The sequence below is a fragment of the Malaclemys terrapin genome, chromosome 14 (genome assembly GCF_027887155.1).
Source record: "Malaclemys terrapin pileata isolate rMalTer1 chromosome 14, rMalTer1.hap1, whole genome shotgun sequence".
NCBI classification, from domain to species: domain Eukaryota; kingdom Metazoa; phylum Chordata; order Testudines; family Emydidae; genus Malaclemys; species Malaclemys terrapin.
The window spans coordinates 40,951,850-40,969,733 of record NC_071518.1 but is presented as its reverse complement, the minus strand read 5'-3'; the positions used below and the strand labels follow the sequence as shown (position 1 = coordinate 40,969,733).

General features: G+C 47.5%; 1 protein-coding gene across 1 annotated transcript in view; it reads left to right on the top strand.

Moving 5' to 3' along the window:
* HYDIN (HYDIN axonemal central pair apparatus protein) overlaps positions 1-17,884 on the top strand; it is a 376,996-nt gene that overhangs the window by 317,919 nt on the left and 41,193 nt on the right. The window contains exons 67-68 of the mRNA XM_054049428.1: positions 2,959-3,074; positions 6,039-6,273. Of these exons, the coding sequence (XP_053905403.1) occupies positions 2,959-3,074; positions 6,039-6,273 (351 nt within the window). The remainder of the gene's footprint in view (positions 1-2,958; positions 3,075-6,038; positions 6,274-17,884) is intronic.

Genomic DNA, 17,884 nt, shown 5'->3' with positions numbered 1-17,884 from the left:
TGGATCAGTGGGTGGTGGTGATCGTAAGATTGGGCCATGCCATCCCCTTTCTCTCCCACCCCTCTACCTCAGCCCCTTCCCAGTCACTCTTCAGGGCCCCTTTTCATGAGCACCTTTTAAGACAGGAAGTGAACCATCTTCTACAGTTAGGTGCCATGGAGCAAGCTCTCCCACAACACAGAGGGAAGGGTTTTTACTCCCACTGTTTCTTGACCCAGAAGAAAATTGGTGTCTGGAGACCCATCCTGGATCTCAGAAAGCTCAACAAATTTCTACAAACCCAAAGATTCAAGATGGTCACACTGGCCACAATAATACCAGTGCTAGACAGCGGGAACTGGTTTTCAGTCCTCGACCTACAAGATGCATATTTTCACATCATCATACACACCCCTCATAGATGGTTTCTACAGTTCACAGTGTGGGGTGATCACTGTCTATACAGAGTACTACCTTTCGGCCTCTCCACCTCACCAAGAATCTTTCCCAAAACCCTCGCAGTAGTGGCGGCACACATAGGGAAACAAGGGATAATGATTTTCCCATATGTAGATGATTGTCTACTGAAAGGCCTGACTCGAGAAGAAGTGATAAACATTGTGCAGAAGACTATCACACGCTCCCAGAATCTAGGGTTACAAATAAATGAACAAAATCAACCCTACTTCCAGGACAACAACTGGACTTCATCGGGGCACACCTTGACTCCACACAGGTCAGAGTATCATTACCTGAACAGATTTGTAACATTGACCGGCCTCATCTAAGTAGTCAACAACAGCCCTCAAACATCAGCACGAACCTGCTTACAACTATTAGGTCACATGATGGCCACAGTATTTGTGGTAAGACATGCAAGACTTCATATGTGCTTCCCACAAGGCTGGCTGAGCTTAGTATACATCCCCAGCAAACACAGCCTGAACAAGAGACTAACAGCACCACCAAAAGTCTTGGTCTCCTTACAATGGTGGACAAAACCAGAGAATGTGTGCATGGGGATCCCCTTTCAGCAGGATCCACCATCAATAATAATCACGATGGATGCTTCACTGAGAGGCTGGGGAGCCCACCTGAACCAACTCACTGTTCAAGGCAGGTAGTCAGCAGTGGAAACCTGACTACACATCAGTCTACTAGAGCTACGTGCAGTACGCAGTGCCTGCAGGCACTTCCTACCAAGGATAAAGAACCAGTCAGTGGATAATGACCGAAAATATAACATGCATGTTCTATATCAGTCACCAAGGAGGAGCTCACTCCTTCTTGTTATGCACCGAGGCCATGAAACTGTGGAACTGGTGCATACACCACAAAGTAAACATCTTTGCCTCCTATCTCCCCAGATGCCAGAACATGACAGTTTTCCCAGGAACATGAATGGGAAATAACTGAATCCTACAGTCAATATTTCAATGATTGGGCTTCCCCCCATCAACCTGTTTCCATCATCACTAAACCACAAGCGCCCACTTTTTTGCTCAAGATCAGGACTGGGATCCCAGTCACTGGGGGATGTCTTCCTCATCACATGGGACGCATCACTCATGTATGCATTCCCACCGATCCCACTGATCTCACGAGTGATACAGAAGATACGTGCTGACAAGATAGTAATAGTCCCAATGTGGCCCAGGCAGATCTGGTATCCTTTCCTGATGCGCATGGCAGTATGTGCCCCATGAACTCTTCCACTGCAGTAAGGACTCTACAGTAGAGAAGGAACTGAGGGGGTCGGGTGACGCGTGCACTAGAAGAGGTGCCAATGGCGCCATGAGATGACTACTGCGCATGTGCGACTCAGATGGACACTGCTACTGAAAATCTCCGCTCAACAGTGCTGGGACGCACCCACACCTGAAGTGGAGCACCCACAGGGCCACATCTCAGTTACTGCGCAGGGTGAGTAACCATCTCTTCTACCAGTGAAGGAAGTGGTATTACAGAGCCAGAGCCAACTCACTCCAGAGTACTACTAAGCTACAGGTGTTAGTGCTCTTCTTCCCAACCCCCTGGGACAGTGGGCGGCTCAGTGCTCTTACATTAGCCTGCGATGTCCCTAGACGGAAGCTTCCGGGAAGTAGTTTAGTGTGTTTGCTGTTGTTTCCGACAGCTGATAAGCACCAGAAGGCCGAAGAGTTGCTACTGCTTGTGCCAGGGCTCTGAGTGCCTGTCAGACCTTACAGTCCCAAGGGTGGCCATGGCACTGTCTTCTCGAGCCCAGACATTATCCCACGTCCTGGCCAGAGCCCAGTTCTGGTATTTACGTTCTGCCTCCCAGCTCCCTCCTTTGCACTGGAGGAATCGTCCTTGATCCCATTCTGCCTCACAGAGCCTGGTGTCACTGAAATAAACAAAGCAAGGTGCTGTGCAGTATTGCTGACACCAGATAGTTGCCACGCTCCTCCCGAGAACTGACTACATTTATTTTGGTCCATAGAGTGGCTCCTGTACCAGTCAGGGCCCAAGCCTACAAGCCATTTATGTTCAGAACTCCCGCTGGAGTGATTCTTACCCTAACTACACTGCCAGCATTCAGCCCAAATTACTACACAGTCCTAAAAACAGGCCTTATTTCACTGATGGCGAATGCCAGAGTTACCAGACGTGTAACAGGTTTGTCAGTTGCAAGACGCAGAAGTAGAAATCCTTCTGCTGTCACAAGCTGCCAGTGCCAGCCCCTCCGGTATACTGTGGGGTGGTGCTAGGGATTCCCCCGGCCCCTCACTCCAGGCAGGCAGGATACACTGTAGAACCATCTGCTGAAATGTGTGGGCCACATTCGGCTCCCCTTCCACAAGCTGAACAGCACTTGTGGACCCCTTCCAATTGATGCCACGGCTTGCAGAGCAAAGCGCTACTCAGCGTGCGTCAGGGTCTCAGAACCTGACCCTAGATGATTTTTTCAGTGCTCGCTGAGCCCTTCTGTGAGATACGTCATTTCTTCTCCCTTTGCAGGTTCCAGCTGTCCAATAAGGGGAATGTGGCGCTGGAGTACTCCTGGAAGGTGGTCATGGAGGACAGCAGAAGGGCAGTCAACTTTACTGAAGAACCGTTGCCATGCTGTCCTGAAGGTATAGCAATCAGCCCTCCCTCCCCCCGACCTGGCGCTCCCCGCAGCAGCTTCCTCCTGTAACCCAGAGGGGCTTTACAGCCTTCAGGCCCTGAGAGCTCAGGGAGCAGACTGGGCCTCTTTGCCTGAGGCACCAACACAGCAGAGTTCTGAAGGTGACATCATAACACTGCTCCCTTCCCCATCATCCTGAGGCAAGTGGATTCTTTCAAGTTTGGATAAAGAGTTATTGCTTTCTTTCCCGCTCCCCCGCCTTCAGAGTGCCCAGAACTGGTATGGCAGAGCTGCTGGGCACTGTGGAAAGGTCAGAGAGGTCAGCCACACATTGGGAGTGGGGGGTCAGGAGCTGAACACGGAGCATGGGGGGAGTCCTGTTGGAGAGTCTCAGGGTAATGGAATCAAGGTCACTGTAGGGTGACCAGGTGTCCAGTTTTCGACTGGAACACCCGGTCGAAAAGGGGCCCTGGCGGCTCCGGTCAGCACTGCCAACTGGGCTGTTAAAAGTCTGGTCGGCAGTGCTGCAGTGCTAAGGCAGGCTAGTCCCTACCTGCCCTGGCTGGCACCGCGCTGCGCCCCGGAATCGGCCAGCAGGTCCAGCTCCTAGGCAGGGGGGCCACAGGGCTCCACGAGCTGCCCCCACCCTGAGCACCGGCTCCACGCTGGGGGCGGGAGTTGGTGTCTGTGGATGCGAGCGGCGTGTGGAGCCTCCTGGCCCCCAGCCTAGGACCCCGACATGCTGGCTGCTTTCGGGGCGCAGCTCAGCATGATGCCAGGACAGGCAGGGAGCCTGCCTTAGTCCCCCACTCGCCCCACTGTGCCACTGACTGGGACCCGCCCGAGGTAAGTCCATGCCCCAACCCCGAGCCCCAACCCCCTGCTCCAGCCCTGAGCCCCCCCAAACCCAGAGCCCTCTCCTGCACCCAAACCCCTCATCTCCAGCCCTACCCCAGAGCCTGCATCCCCAGCCTAGAGCCCTGACCCCCCCCTGCACCCCAATCCCCTGCCCCAGCCCAGAGACCCCCCACGCCCCAAACCCCTCATCCCTGGCCCCACCCCAGAGCCATCACCCACTCCTGCACCACAACCCCCTGCCTCAACCTTCAGCCTCCTCCCACAGTCCAAATCCCTCAGCCTACCCCCCAGCCTGGAGCCCCCTCCTGCACCCCAAACCCCTCATCCCCAGCTGGAGCCCTCACACCCTCCTGCACCCCAACTCCCTGCCCCAGCCCGGAGCCCCCTCCCACATCCTGGATTCTGAGTCATCACTCAGCATTTCATGACACAGATATGGAATCGTAGAATCGTAGGACTGGAAAGGATCTCGAAAGGTCTTCTAGTCCAGTCCCCTGCACATTATCTTTCTGGGTACTGAAGTTTAGCTGACTGGTCTGTAATTCCCCAGGTTGTCCTTAGTCCCCTTTTTATAGCTTGGCACTATATTTGCCCTTTTCCAGCCCTCTGAAATCTCTCCCGTCTTCCATGACTTTTCAAAGATAATCACTAATGGCTCAGACATCTCCTTAGTCAGCCCCTTGAGTATCCTAGGATGTATTTCATCATGCTCTGATGACTTGAAAATATCTAACTTGTCTAAGTAATTTTTAACTTAGTCTTTCCCTATTTTAGCCTCTGATCCTACCTCATTTTCACTGGTATTCACTATGTTAGACGTCCAATCACTACTAACCTTTTTGGTGAAAACTGAAACAAAAAAGTCATTTAGCACTTCTGCCATTTCCACATTTTCTGGTATTGTTCCTTCCCCCACACTCACAGTGATGAATTATTGTTTTCACCCCTCTTAGACCCTGATTCAACAAGGCCCCTAAGCATGTGCATAACTTCAAACACAGACATGCTTAATATTATGCACATGCTTAATAGCCTTGTTGAACTGGGGCCATAATATAGACATATTTTGCAAGCAGGAGGAAAAGTATTTGTAATTAAAGCTGCATTTTTGTTTTTAAGATGGTCTCAGACGTGTAGCAGCAGGGTCTGTTCAATTATGTGATGCTCTCTTCCAACATGGCCTAGCCTGCTCTCTCTGAGGCAGGAGGGGGCTTTGCTAAATGCTTCTGTGCATCTTTAACATGGCTGCAGCTGCTGTGCAGCATATTATGCAGCCAGCTACCAAAAGGGGGAGAAGAACAAGGACCAGACTTTCTATGAGTAAAACTAACACCAGCAGTTAAATTAGCTAGGATGGAATGAAGCACTCTCAATCCTCATGCCTCAAGGCATAAACTCATCACCAGATGGGTCAGGAAGGAAATTCTCCCACAGTGTAACGTATAAATTGGTGTACTGAAGGAATTTAACATCTGGCACTGGCCCTGCCCTGAGTCAGGGGCTCTGGACCATTGGGCTGTTCCATTATGCCCCTGCTTTGTGGTTTGATGGCTGTAGCTGGCTGTGGAAGCTTGATTAACAGAGGAAGAGAAGACCAGACACTGCAATATGCGCCAGTGCTGTTCCTTGATCACTTAATGTCTGCCTACCTTTTCAGCTGAAAGCACATACACATAATGAGTCACATTCTGCCCTGCTAACCAGGCATGGATGTAAATGGGGGCATGATATGGCCCTTATAGGTACTTACATAGCCTTGGTCACAGTGTCTCTGGGCACCGCGTTCAGACCAGCATGATGGAGTGTCTTTCAGCATTTTGATTTCATGCCCTTGTATAGAACTTTTCTAGGTCTTTTTCAGCATATGAGGAGTTAGTAAGAGGCAGTGCAGAAGTGGTGACATGAAGCTACATTACACCTTTCACTAACCCTGGTTGGAATCATCCTTGGAAAGGGCTTGCGAAGGGGGATAGCCTTTGTGTGGTCTTTAAACCAAATCCCCTCGGCCTTCTGTCCATCGTACTGAATCAGGGGGTCTGGGCTCAGAACAAGAGGTTTCATCCTCAAAGACAAATCCAGTGAAACTGACCTAACCACCCATTCCTTAACACAGGAGAGTTCCCATCTGCCACATCTGCTGCCTCCACCAAAATACCATGCAGTCGACCCGCTAGCCAGCTAGGCAGTGTTCTGGAGAGTGTCTCATCCTTCCTGTGTGCTCTTGCTGCTCTCCCGCCATTCTCCATGGAACCCAGCAGTGGCATCATCCCAGCCGGGAAGAAGCAGCAGTTCCTGTTGAAATTCTCCCCACTGGAAGTGGGAGAATTTGAGGGCCGCCTGCTCTGCAGGTAGGAAGCACTCGGGGTGGATTGCATCTTGACAAGTGCTAATAACAGGGAATCATTGTCCAAAGTACTTTGGTGTAAATGGGATTTGGTGCTCCCTGAAATGGATGGGCCGACAATGCAGTCGAGGAAAGGTGGGGCATCAAAAACCTACTGCTTTGTTTAGGCCCAGCTTGGAAGCCATCAGCCCTGGGATCAAACCTGTGCCATCCCTTAGGATCCCTAAGGCTGTTTAGTTCTGGAGGGGAGGTGATCAGGGATGAAATAGAATCATAGAAGATTAGGGTTGGAAGAGACCTCAGGAGGTCATTTAGTCCAACCCCCTGGTCAAAGCAGGACCAACCCCAACTAAGTCATCCCAGTCGTGCCTTAAAAACCTCTAAGGATGGAGATTCCACTACTTCCCTAGGTAACCCATTCCAGTGCTTCGCCACTCTCCTAGTGAAATAGTTTTTCCTAATATCCAACCTAGACCTTCCCCACTGCAACTTGAGACTATTACTCCTTGTTCTGTCATCTGGTACCACTGAGAACAGTCTAGATCCATCCTCTTTGGAACCCCCTTTCAGGTAGTTGAAGGCTGCTATCAAATCCCCCCTCACTCTTCTCTTCTGCAGACAAAATAAGCCCAATTCCCTCAGCCTCTCCTCATAAGTCATGTGCCCCAGCCCCCTTATCATTTTCATTGCCCTCCACTGGACTCTCTCCAATTTGTCCACATCCTTTCTGTAGTGTGGGGCCCAAAACTGGACACAGTACTCCAGATGTGGCCTCACCAATGCTGAACAGAGGGGAATGATCACATCCCTCGATCTGCTGGCAATGTTCCTACTTATACAGAGCAAAATGCCATTAGCCTTCTTGGCAACAAGGACACACTGTCGACTCATATCCAGCTTCTCGTCCACTGTAATCCCCAAGTCCTTTTCTGCAGAACTGCTCCTTAGCCAGTCGGTCCCCAGCCTATAGCGGTGCATGGGATTCTTCCTTCCTACATGCAGGACTCTGCACTTGTCCTTGTTGAACCTCATCAGATTTCTTTTAGCCCAATCCTCTAATTTGTCTAGGTCACTCTGGACCTTATCCCTACCCTCCAGTTATCTACCTCTCCCCCCAGTTTAGTGTCATCCGCAAACTTGCTGAGGGTGCAATCCAGGCCATCATCCAGATCATTAATGACGATTTTGAACAAAACCAGCCCCAGGACCGACCCCTGTGGCACTCTGCTTGATACCGGCTGCCAACTAGACATCAAGCCGTTGATCACTACCCGTTGAACCCAACGATCTAGCCAGCTTTCCACCCACCTTATAGTCCATTCATCCAATCCATACTTCTTAACTTGATGGCAAGAATACTGTGGGAGACCGTATCAAAAGCTTTGCTAAAGTCAAGGTATATCACGTCCACCGCTTTCTCCATATTCACAGAGCCAGTTATCTAATCATAGAAGGCAATCAGGTTGGTCAGGCATGACTGGGTTTGTGATAACCGGGAGAACTGTATGGTGACTTGCCTGCCTGGTGCAAAGGTTGGAGATCTCTCGAGGCATCTAGATAGACTTGTGTGTAGTGCTGGGGAGGAGCCCGTGATCATGGTACATGTAGGTACCAATGACATAGGGAAGGGTAGGAGAGATGTCCTGGAGGCCAAATTTCCTAGGCTGCTAGGGAAGAGACTGAAATCCAGGACCTCTATGGTGGCATTCTCAGAAATGCTTCCAGTTCCACGCACAGGTCCAGGTTGGCAAGCAGAGCTTCAGAGTCTCAATGCGTGGATGAGACGATGGTGTAGGGAGGAGGGATTTTGATTTATTGGGAACTGGGGAAACTTTTGGGATGGGGGGAGCCTATACAGGAGAGATGGGCTCCACCTAAACCAAAGTGGATCCAGATTACTGGCACTTAACATTAAAAAGGTTGCAGAGCAGTTTTTAAACTAAGAGATTGGGGAAAGCCGATTGCTGCAGAGGAGCACGTGGATCGGACAGAGACTTCTCTTAGAGGAGAGTCTATTGATTGAGATTCTCTAGGTTCTAGTCAGGAGCAGAGGATGGAGGAGGATAATGTAAGGGCCAGATCAGATGAGAAACATTCACATAAAAAAGAATCTGACACATCAGAAAAGGGCAGACAAATAAACAGTGACAAGTTTTTTAAAGTGCTTGTACACAAATGCTAGAAGTCTAAATAATAAGATGTGTGAACTAGAATGCCTCATGTTAAAGGAGGATATTGATATAATAGGCATCACAGAAACCTGGTGGAGTGGGGACAATCAATGGGACACAATCATTCCAGGGTACAAAATATAACGGAAGGACAGAACAGGTTGGGCAGGAAGAGAGGGAGGGCAGTGTCACTATATGTGAAAGAAAATGTTGAATCAAATGAAGTAAAGATCTTAAATGAATCCACATGTTCCATAGAATCTCCATGGATAGTAATTCCATGCTCTAATAAGAATATAACAGTAGGGATCTATTACACTGCTCTACAGCCAAAATGCTTCTGAAATAAATGTAGTCAAACTTTACTAATTCTGGGTGTAGCGGGGCGGCCTGGCTTCCAGGCGCCCCAGGAAGGGATGAGCCAGAAAAGCCGCCAGAGTGGGCGGAGCCACCGCGGCCTGTCCCCGCCCCCCGGAAGTCAAGGGGCGGGACAGGAAGTATAAAGGCCAGGCCCCAGCGCTCAGTAGCTGGCCGGCAGCGGGAGAGGACAGACGCTGGTGCCCGAGCTCCCGCGGACCTGAGCCTGCCGAGAGCCCGGTACCCTGAGGAGGACTGGCCGAGCCGGCCGAGAGCCCGGTACCCTGAGGAGGACTGGCCGAGCCTGCCGAGAGCCCGGTACCCTGAGGAGGACTGGCCGAGCCTGCCGAGAGCCCGGTACCCTGAGGAGGACTGGCCGAGCCTGCCGAGAGCCCGGTATCCTGAGGAGCAGTCTGAGCTTCCCCCCGCCGAGGGCCCAGAGGGAGTGACAGACCTACCTGGTGCTCGGGGCCCGGAGGAGCCCATGATCTGTGACCCAGCAGACGGAACTCAGGAGGAGCAGGTACCCATGGAGGAGGAGATGGGAAGTGGCCCGGGGATAGCAGACCCCGAACCCATGTCAGTGTGTTGCGGTCAGGATCCCCACTGACTGCGCGGCAGACGGACTGCTGCGGATAGGGCCCCGGGCTGGAACACAGTGGAGTGGGCGGGCCTGTGTTCCCCCCTGCCACCCCGCGCCGGGTGGCAGTCTCTCCTCCTCCTTGTCCAAGGGGCCTGGGCCCGTGACAGACTATCCGTTGGCTGCCCTGCCCTGACCTAGGGCCTGGGCTAACCCAAACTGACCCAGCCCCTGCTACAAGGCCTGGGCCTCTGACTGACTATTGGTTTGCTGCCCCGCCCTGACCCAGGGCCGGAGCTGTTAATTGTCTGCTCAGCCCCTGCACAAAGGGCCTGAGCTCAGAACTGTTAATTGTCTGCTCAGCCCCTGCACAAAGGGCCTGAGCTCAGAACTGTTAATTGTCTGCTCAGCCCCTGCACAAAGGGCCTGAGCTCAGAACTGTTAATTGTCTGCTCAGCCCCTGCATAAGGGCCTGAGCTCAGAACTGTTAATTGTCTGCTCAGCCCCTGCATAAGGGCCTGAGCTCAGAACTGTTAATTGTCTGCTCAGCCCCTGCATAAGGGCCTGAGCTCAGAACTGTTAATTGTCTGCTCAGCCCCTGCACAAAGGGCCTGAGCTCAGGACTGTTAATTGTGTGCTCAGCCCCTGCACAAAGGCCCTGAGCTCAGAACTGTTAATTGTGTGCTCAGCCCCTGCCCAAAGGGCCTGAGCTCAGAACTGTTATTCGCTTTGTAGCGGGGCGGCCTGGCTTCCAGGCGCCCCAGGAAGGGACGAGCCCCACCCCGGAACTACTACACTGGGTCACTGAGAACAAAAATTATGCTTAAAATTGTTGATTGGCTCTAGTTTTCAAGATATGCTATTGGGTCAGTATATACGACCCTTGACTTGGGAATGGCGGAGGATAAGTGAGTTATAAAGGGAAGGGATCTCAATTTAAACCAGAAATGACTAAAATACATCTTTGACTGGATCTATGAATAAATCTATGACTGGGTTTGGAGGGTATTTGCTTTTTAGGCAAAACAATGAATGATGCAATCTGAAGCTGGTATTGCGTCATACATTATATGAATTGCATCATGTTATTCCTAGAAGTCATGGATGATGCAATCATAAGGAAGCTTACATCACTCTGCTGAACAAATTGCCCTATATCAGCTCTAGAAATCATACAGTGTCGTGCTCTCTTATTTGTCAGTGTTTGATTTTGCAAACGGACACATTTCTGTTTAGCCAAAGTGAGCAGAGATGCCTCGTACTTGTGTGAACAGTGCAGATAACTTCTGCTATGTTTGTGGTGAAGTGACTTTTGCATCACAAAAGCGCAGTATAACCACTATGGTTAAGAAAGCCTATCACCTTTATTTTGGCTGCAAACTTGGAGATCGGGATAAGAGGTGGGCCCCACACATATGCTGCAACACTTGTGCAACAAATCTTCGCCAGTGGTTGAACAGGAAAAGGAAATCTATGCCATTTGCAGTGCCAATGATTTGGAGAGAGCCAACAGATCATGCCAGCTATTGTTACTTCTGCATGGTGCCTCCAGTTGGGAAAGGTGTGTCAAAGAAGAAAAAGTGGATTGTGCATTATCCAAACATTGCATCAGCTATACGCCCAGTACCCCACGGAGAAGGACTGCCGGTTCCTGATGCACCAGAATCATTCTCACATGAGTCAGACGAGGAAGAGGATGAAACTTCTGGTCCTGAACCATCAATGTCACAGGACCCACATTTTCTCCCATCCTCCTCCTCTGAACCGCACCTCATAACACAAGGTGAACTGAATGACCTTGTCAGGGATTTGGAACTACCCAAAAGTAAGGCAGAGCTGTTCGGCTCCAGACTACAGCAGTGGAATCTCCTGGCAGGTGATGTTAGGGTTTCCATGTTCCGTGACCGTCAAAAGGATCCTGTCCCATTCTTCTTCATGGAAGGTGATCTTGTAGCCTGCAACAACATGGATGGTGTGATGGCAGCCCTCAACATCGTTCATGATCCAGATGAGTGGAGACTGTTCATTGATTCATCGAAGACGAGTTTTAAAGCTGTTTTACTGCATAATGGCAATGTTTTGCCATCAATTCCAGTTGGTCATGCAGTCCATATGAAGGAAACCTATGACAACATGAAACAACTTTTGAGGTGCATAAACTATGACCAATATCAGTGGCAGCTTTGTGGCGATTTGAAGGTTGTTGCTCTCTTGCTTGGTCTGCAGACTGGATACACAAAGTACTGCTGTTTTCTCTGCCAATGGGATAGTCGTGCAAGAGATTCCCACTAGACCAAGGAAGATTGGCCACTCCAACAGTCATTGGAGCCTGGGAGGAAAAGTGTTCAGCATCCACCACTTGTTGAATCAAGGAAGATTTTGTTACCACCCTTACACATCAAGCTGGGTCTGATGAAGAACTTTGTCAAGGCCATTGACAAAACACAAGCAGCTTTCAAGTACCTCCGTGGAAAATTTCCATGGTTAAGTGAAGCTAAGATAAAGGAAGGTGTCTTTGTTGGTCCTCAGATTCATGAACTTCTTCGAGATGATGCATTTGACCATGCACTATGTGGCAAGGAAAAGACGGCATGGAAAGCCTTCCAGTTAGTGGCAATAAATTTTCTCGGAAACAACAAGGCAGACAACTACAGGTTGTTGGTGGAAAACCTCCTCAAGGCATACAAAAGCCTTGGTTGCAACATGTCACTAAAGATACATTTTTTGCATTCTCATCTAGATTTTTTTCCACCGAACTGCGGAGCAGTGAGCGACGAGCACGGCGAGCGATTTCAGCAGGACATTGCAACAATGGAGAAACGCTATCAGGGCAAATGGAGCCCATCAATGCTTGCAGACTATTGCTAGACAGTGACAAGAGATGCTCCATTTAATAAATACAAGAGACAAGCCAAGAAGCGCCGAGTAGACACTGAATAGGACTAAACTATGTACATAATAGTTTTTTGCCTTTTGTTTCATAATAAATTTTATTTATATAACCCTTTTGCTGATTTTTAAAGTGTTACATAAACAGGACAGGTGAAATATTATCATGTAAAGCAACCATAAACACATGAAAAGACCTAGGTTTACAATTTATGATTAAAACTCTATCTACACAATATACATAGACATAAAATGTAAAAACTTAAATATCTTAGAAACAGTAGCCAATCAGTTGTTTTAATTGTCATATTTGAATTCAGCACATCAAAATACATTATAAATAGCACATTTTATCTCTGAAGCAGACGACTTCTCAAAAATTGTAGACCAGTGTTATCAACCACCTGACCAGGACAGTGATAGTGACAATGAAATGCTAAGGGAAATTAGAGAGGCTATCAAAATAAAGAACTCGATAATAGTGGGGGGTTTCACTTATCCCCATATTGACTGGGAACATGTCACCTCAGGATAAAATGCAGAGACAAAATTTCTTAATACTTTAAATGACTGCTTCTTGGAGCAACTGGTACGGGAACCCACAAGGGGAGAGGCAACTCTCGATTTAGTCCTGAGTGGAGCGCAGGAGCTGGACCAGGAGGTAACTATAACAGGACCGCTTGGAATTAGTGACCATAATATAATAACATTTAACATTCCTGTGGTGGGAAGAACATCTCAACAGCCCAACACTGTGGCATTTAACTTCAGAAAGGGGAACTATGCAAAAATGAGGGGGTTAAACAGAAATTAACAGGCAGTGACTAGAGTGAAATCCCTGCAAACTGCATGGACACTTTTCAAAGACACCAGAATAGAGGCCCAACTTAAATGTATACCCCAAATTAAAAAACACAGTAATAGAATTAAAAAAGAGCCACTGTGGCTTAACAACCATGTAAAAGAAACCGTGAGAGATAAAAAGGCATCTTTTAAAAAGTGGAAGTCAACTCCTTGTGAGGTAAATAGAAAGGAGCATAAACACTGCCAAATTAAGTGTAAAAATTTAATAAGAAAAGCCCAAAAGAAGTTTGAAGAACGGCTAGCCAAAAACTCAAAAGGTAATAACAAAATGCTTTTTAAGTACATCAGAAGCAGGAAGCCTACTAAACAACCAGTGGGGCCCCTGGACGATCAAGAAACAAAAGGAGCACTTAAAGACGATAAAGTCATTGCGGAAAAACTAAATGAATTCTTTGCTTCAGTCTTCATGGCTGAGGATGTTAGGGAGATTCCCAAACCTGAGCTGTCCTTTGTAAGTGACAAATCTGAGGAATTGTCATATATTGAAGTGTCATTAGAGGAGATATTGGAATTAATTGATAAACTTAACAGTAACAAGTCACCGGGACCAGATGGCATTCACCCAAGAGTTCTGAAATAACTCAAATGTGAAATTGCGGAACTATTATCTAGGGTTTGTAACCTGTCCTTTAAATCAGCTTCTGTATCCAATGACTGGAAGATAACTAATATAATGCCAATATTTAAAAAGGGCTCTAGAGGTGATCCCAGCAATTACAGACCGGTAAGTCTAACATCAGTACCGGGCAAATTAGTTCAAACAATAGTAAAGAATAAAATTGTTAGACACATAGAAAAACATAAATTGTTGGGCAAAAGTCAACATGGTTTCTGTAAAGGGAAATCATGTCTTACTAATATATTAGAGTTCTTAGAAGGGGTCAACAAACATATGGACAAGGGAGATCCAGTGGTCATAGTGTACTTAGATTTCCAGAAAGCCTTTGACAAGGTCCCTCACCAAAGGCTCTTATGTAAATTAAGTTGTCACGGGATAGGAGGGAAGATCCTTTCATGGACTGAGAACTGATTAAGAGACAGGAACAAAGGGTAGGAATTAATGGTAAATTCTCAGAATGGAGAGGGGTAACTAGTGGTGTTCCCCAGGCTCAGTCCTAGGACCAATCCTATTCAACTTATTCATAAATGATCTGGAGAAAGGGGTAAACAGTGAGGTGGCAAAGTTTGCAGATGATACTAAACTGCTCAAGATAGTTAAGACCAAAGCAGACTGTGAAGAACTTCAAAAAGATCTCACAAAACTAAGTGATTGGGCAACAAAATGGCAAATGAAATTTAATGTGGATAAATGTAAAGTAATGCACATTGGAAAAAATAATCCCAGCTATACATACAATATGATGGGGGCTAATTTAGCTACAACTAATCAGGAAAGAGATCTCATCGTGGATAGTTCTCTGAAGACATCCACACAGTGTGCAGCAGCAGTCAAAAAAGCAAACAGGATGTTAGGAATCATTAAAAAGGAGATAGAGTGTAAAACGGAGAATATGTTATTGCTCTTGTATAAATCCATGGTACGCCCACATCTCGAATACTGCGTACAGATGTGGTCTCCTCATTTCAAAAAAGATATACTGGCACTAGAAAAGGTTCAGAGAAGGGCAACTAAAATGATTAGGGGTTTGAAACAGGTCCCATATGAGGAGAGATTAAAGAGGCTAGGACTTTTCAGCTTGGAAAAGAGGAAACTAGGCGGGGGATATGATAGAGGTATATAAAATCATGAGTGATGTGGAGAAAGTAAATAAGGAAAAATTATTTACTTGTTCCCATAATATAAGAACTAGGGGCCACCAAATGAAATTAATAGGCAGCAGGTTTAAAACAAATAAAAGGAAGCATTCTTAAATAAAAGCATTCTTAAAACTACAATACCCACCTGCTGAAGTGAAAAAACAGATTGACAGAGCCAGACGAGTACCCAGAAGTCACCTCCTACAAGACAGGCCCAACAAAGAAAATAACAGAACACCACTAGCTGTCACCTTCAGCCCCCAACTAAAACCTCTCCAGCGCATCATCAGAGATCTACAACCTATCCTGAAAGATGATCCTTTACTCTCACAGATCTTGGGAGACAAGCCTGTCCTCGCTTACAGACAACCCCCCAACCTAAAGCAAATACTCACCAGCAACCACACATCGCTGAACAAAACCACTGACCCAGGAACCTATCCTTGTAACAAAGCCCGATGCCAACTCTGTCCATATATCTATTCAAGTGACATCATCATAGGACCTAATCACATCAGCCATACCATCAGGGGCTCGTTCACCTACACATCTACCAATGTGTTATATGCCATCATGTGCCAGCAATGCCCCTCTGCCATGTACATTGGCCAAACCAGACAGTCTCTCCGCAAAAGAATTAATGGACACAAATCTGACATCAGGAATCATAATACTCAAAAAGCAGTGGGAGAACACTTTAACCTGTCTGGTCATTCAATGACAGACCTGCGGGTGGCTATATTACAACAGAAAAACTTCAAAAACAGACTCCAACGAGAGACTGCTGAGCTGGAATTGATATGCAAACTAGACACAATCAACTCAGGACTGAATAAGGACTGGGAATGGCTGAGCCATTACAAACATTGAATCTATCTCCCCTTGTAAGTATTCTCACACTTCTTATCAAACTATCTGTACTGGACTAGCTTGATTATCACTTCAAAAGTTTTTTTTTCTCTTACTTAATTGGCCTCTCAGAGTTGGTAAGACAACTCCCACCTGTTTATGCTCTCTGTATGTGTGTGTATATATATATTCTCAATATTTATTCCACTCTGTATGCATCCGAAGAAGTGGGCTGTAGTCCACAAAAGCTTATGCTCTAATAAATTTGTTAGTCTCTAAGGTGCAACAAGTACTCCTGTTCTTTTTATGGATACAGACTAACACGGCTGCTACTCTGAAATAAAAGGAAGTTCTTCTTCACACAGCGCACAGTCAACTTGTGGAACTTCTTGCCTGAGGAGGTTGTGAAGGCTAGGACTATAACAGGGTTTAAAAGAGAACTAGATAAATTCATGGAGGTTAAGTCCATTAATGTCTATTAGACAGGATGGGTAAGGAACAGTGTCCCTAGCCTCTGTTTGCCAGAGGGTGGAGATGGATGACAGGAGAGAGATCACTTGATCATTACCTGTTAGGTTCACTCCCTCTGGGGCACCTGGCATTGGCCACTGTCCGCTGACAGGATACTGGGCTGGATGGACCTTTGGTCTGACCCAGTACGGCCGTTCTTATGTTCTTATGACTTGCCCTTGGTGAATCCATGCAGACTGTTCCTGATCACCTTCCTCTCCTCCAAGTGCTTCAAATGGATTCCTTGAGGACCTGCTCAGTGTTTCCAGGGACTGAGGTGAGGCATCCAGCCCCATGGACTTGTGTATGTCCAGCTTTTCTAAATAGTCCTTAACCTGTTCTTTTGCCACTAAGGGCTGCTCACCTCCTCCCCATATTGTGCTGCTCAGTGCAGTAGTCTGGGTGCTGACCTTGTTTATGAAGACAGAGGCAAAAAAAGCATTGAGTACTTCAGCTTTTTCCACATCGTCTGTCACTAGGTTGCCTCCCCCATTAAGTAAGGGTCCCACACTTTCCCTGACCACCTTCTTGTTGCTAACATACCTGTAGAAATCCTTCTTGTTACCCTTTGCATCCCTTGCTACCTGCAACTCCAATTGTGCTTTGGCCTTCCTGGTTACACCCCTGCATGCTCGAGCAATATTTTTATACTCTTCCCTTTTCATCTGTCCAAGTTTCCACTTCTTGTAAGCTTCCTTTTTGAGTTTAAGCTCACCAAAGATTTCTCTGTTAAGCCAAGCTGGTTACCTGCCATATTACTATTCTTTCTGCACATCGTTCCTGTGCCCTCACTAAGGCTTCTTTAAAATACAGCCAGCTCTCCTGCACTCCGTTCCCCCTCATATTAGCTTCCCAGGGGATCCTACCCATCAGCTTCCTGGATTGTCTGTGCACTGCTGTATTGCTCTCCCAGCAGATTTCAGGGCCTGTGATCTGGAAACTTCTGTTAGTTGTCCGAAGAAAGCCTCGTCTACCTCATTCTCCTGGTCTGGTGGTCTATAGCAGACGCTCACCACGACATCACCCTTGTTGCTCTCGCCTCTAAACATAACCCAAAGACTCTCAACAGGCTTTTCTCCAGTTTCATACTGGATTTCTGAGCAATCATACTGCTCCCTTACATACAATGCAACTTCTCCACCTTTCCTCGCATACCTGTCCTTCCTGAACAGTTTATACCCATCCTGACAGTGCTCCAGTCATGTGAGTTATCCCATCAAGTCTGTTATTCCAATCATATCATAGTTCCATGACTGTACCAGGACTTCCAGTTCTCCCTGCTTGTTTCCCAGGCTTCTTGCATTTGTGTACATGCACCTAAGATCATAGAATCATAGAATAGAATCATAGAATATCAGGGTTGGAAGGGACCTCAGGGGGTCATCTAGTCCCACCCACTGCTCAAAGCAGGACCAAAGATAACTAGCCAATTCCCTGCTGTCTCAGTATGAATTAATCTCTAAGGTGCCACAAGTACTCCTGTTCTTCTTTTTAGTATGAATTAGGAGGCCTCCCCTGTTGCACCCTTCTCCTTGTGTTTCCTCCCAGTATCCCACTCCCCCACTTCCTTCTGGGCTTAGGTCTCCATCCCCCAGCGAACCTAGTTTAAAGCCCTCCTCACTAGGTTAGCAAGCCTG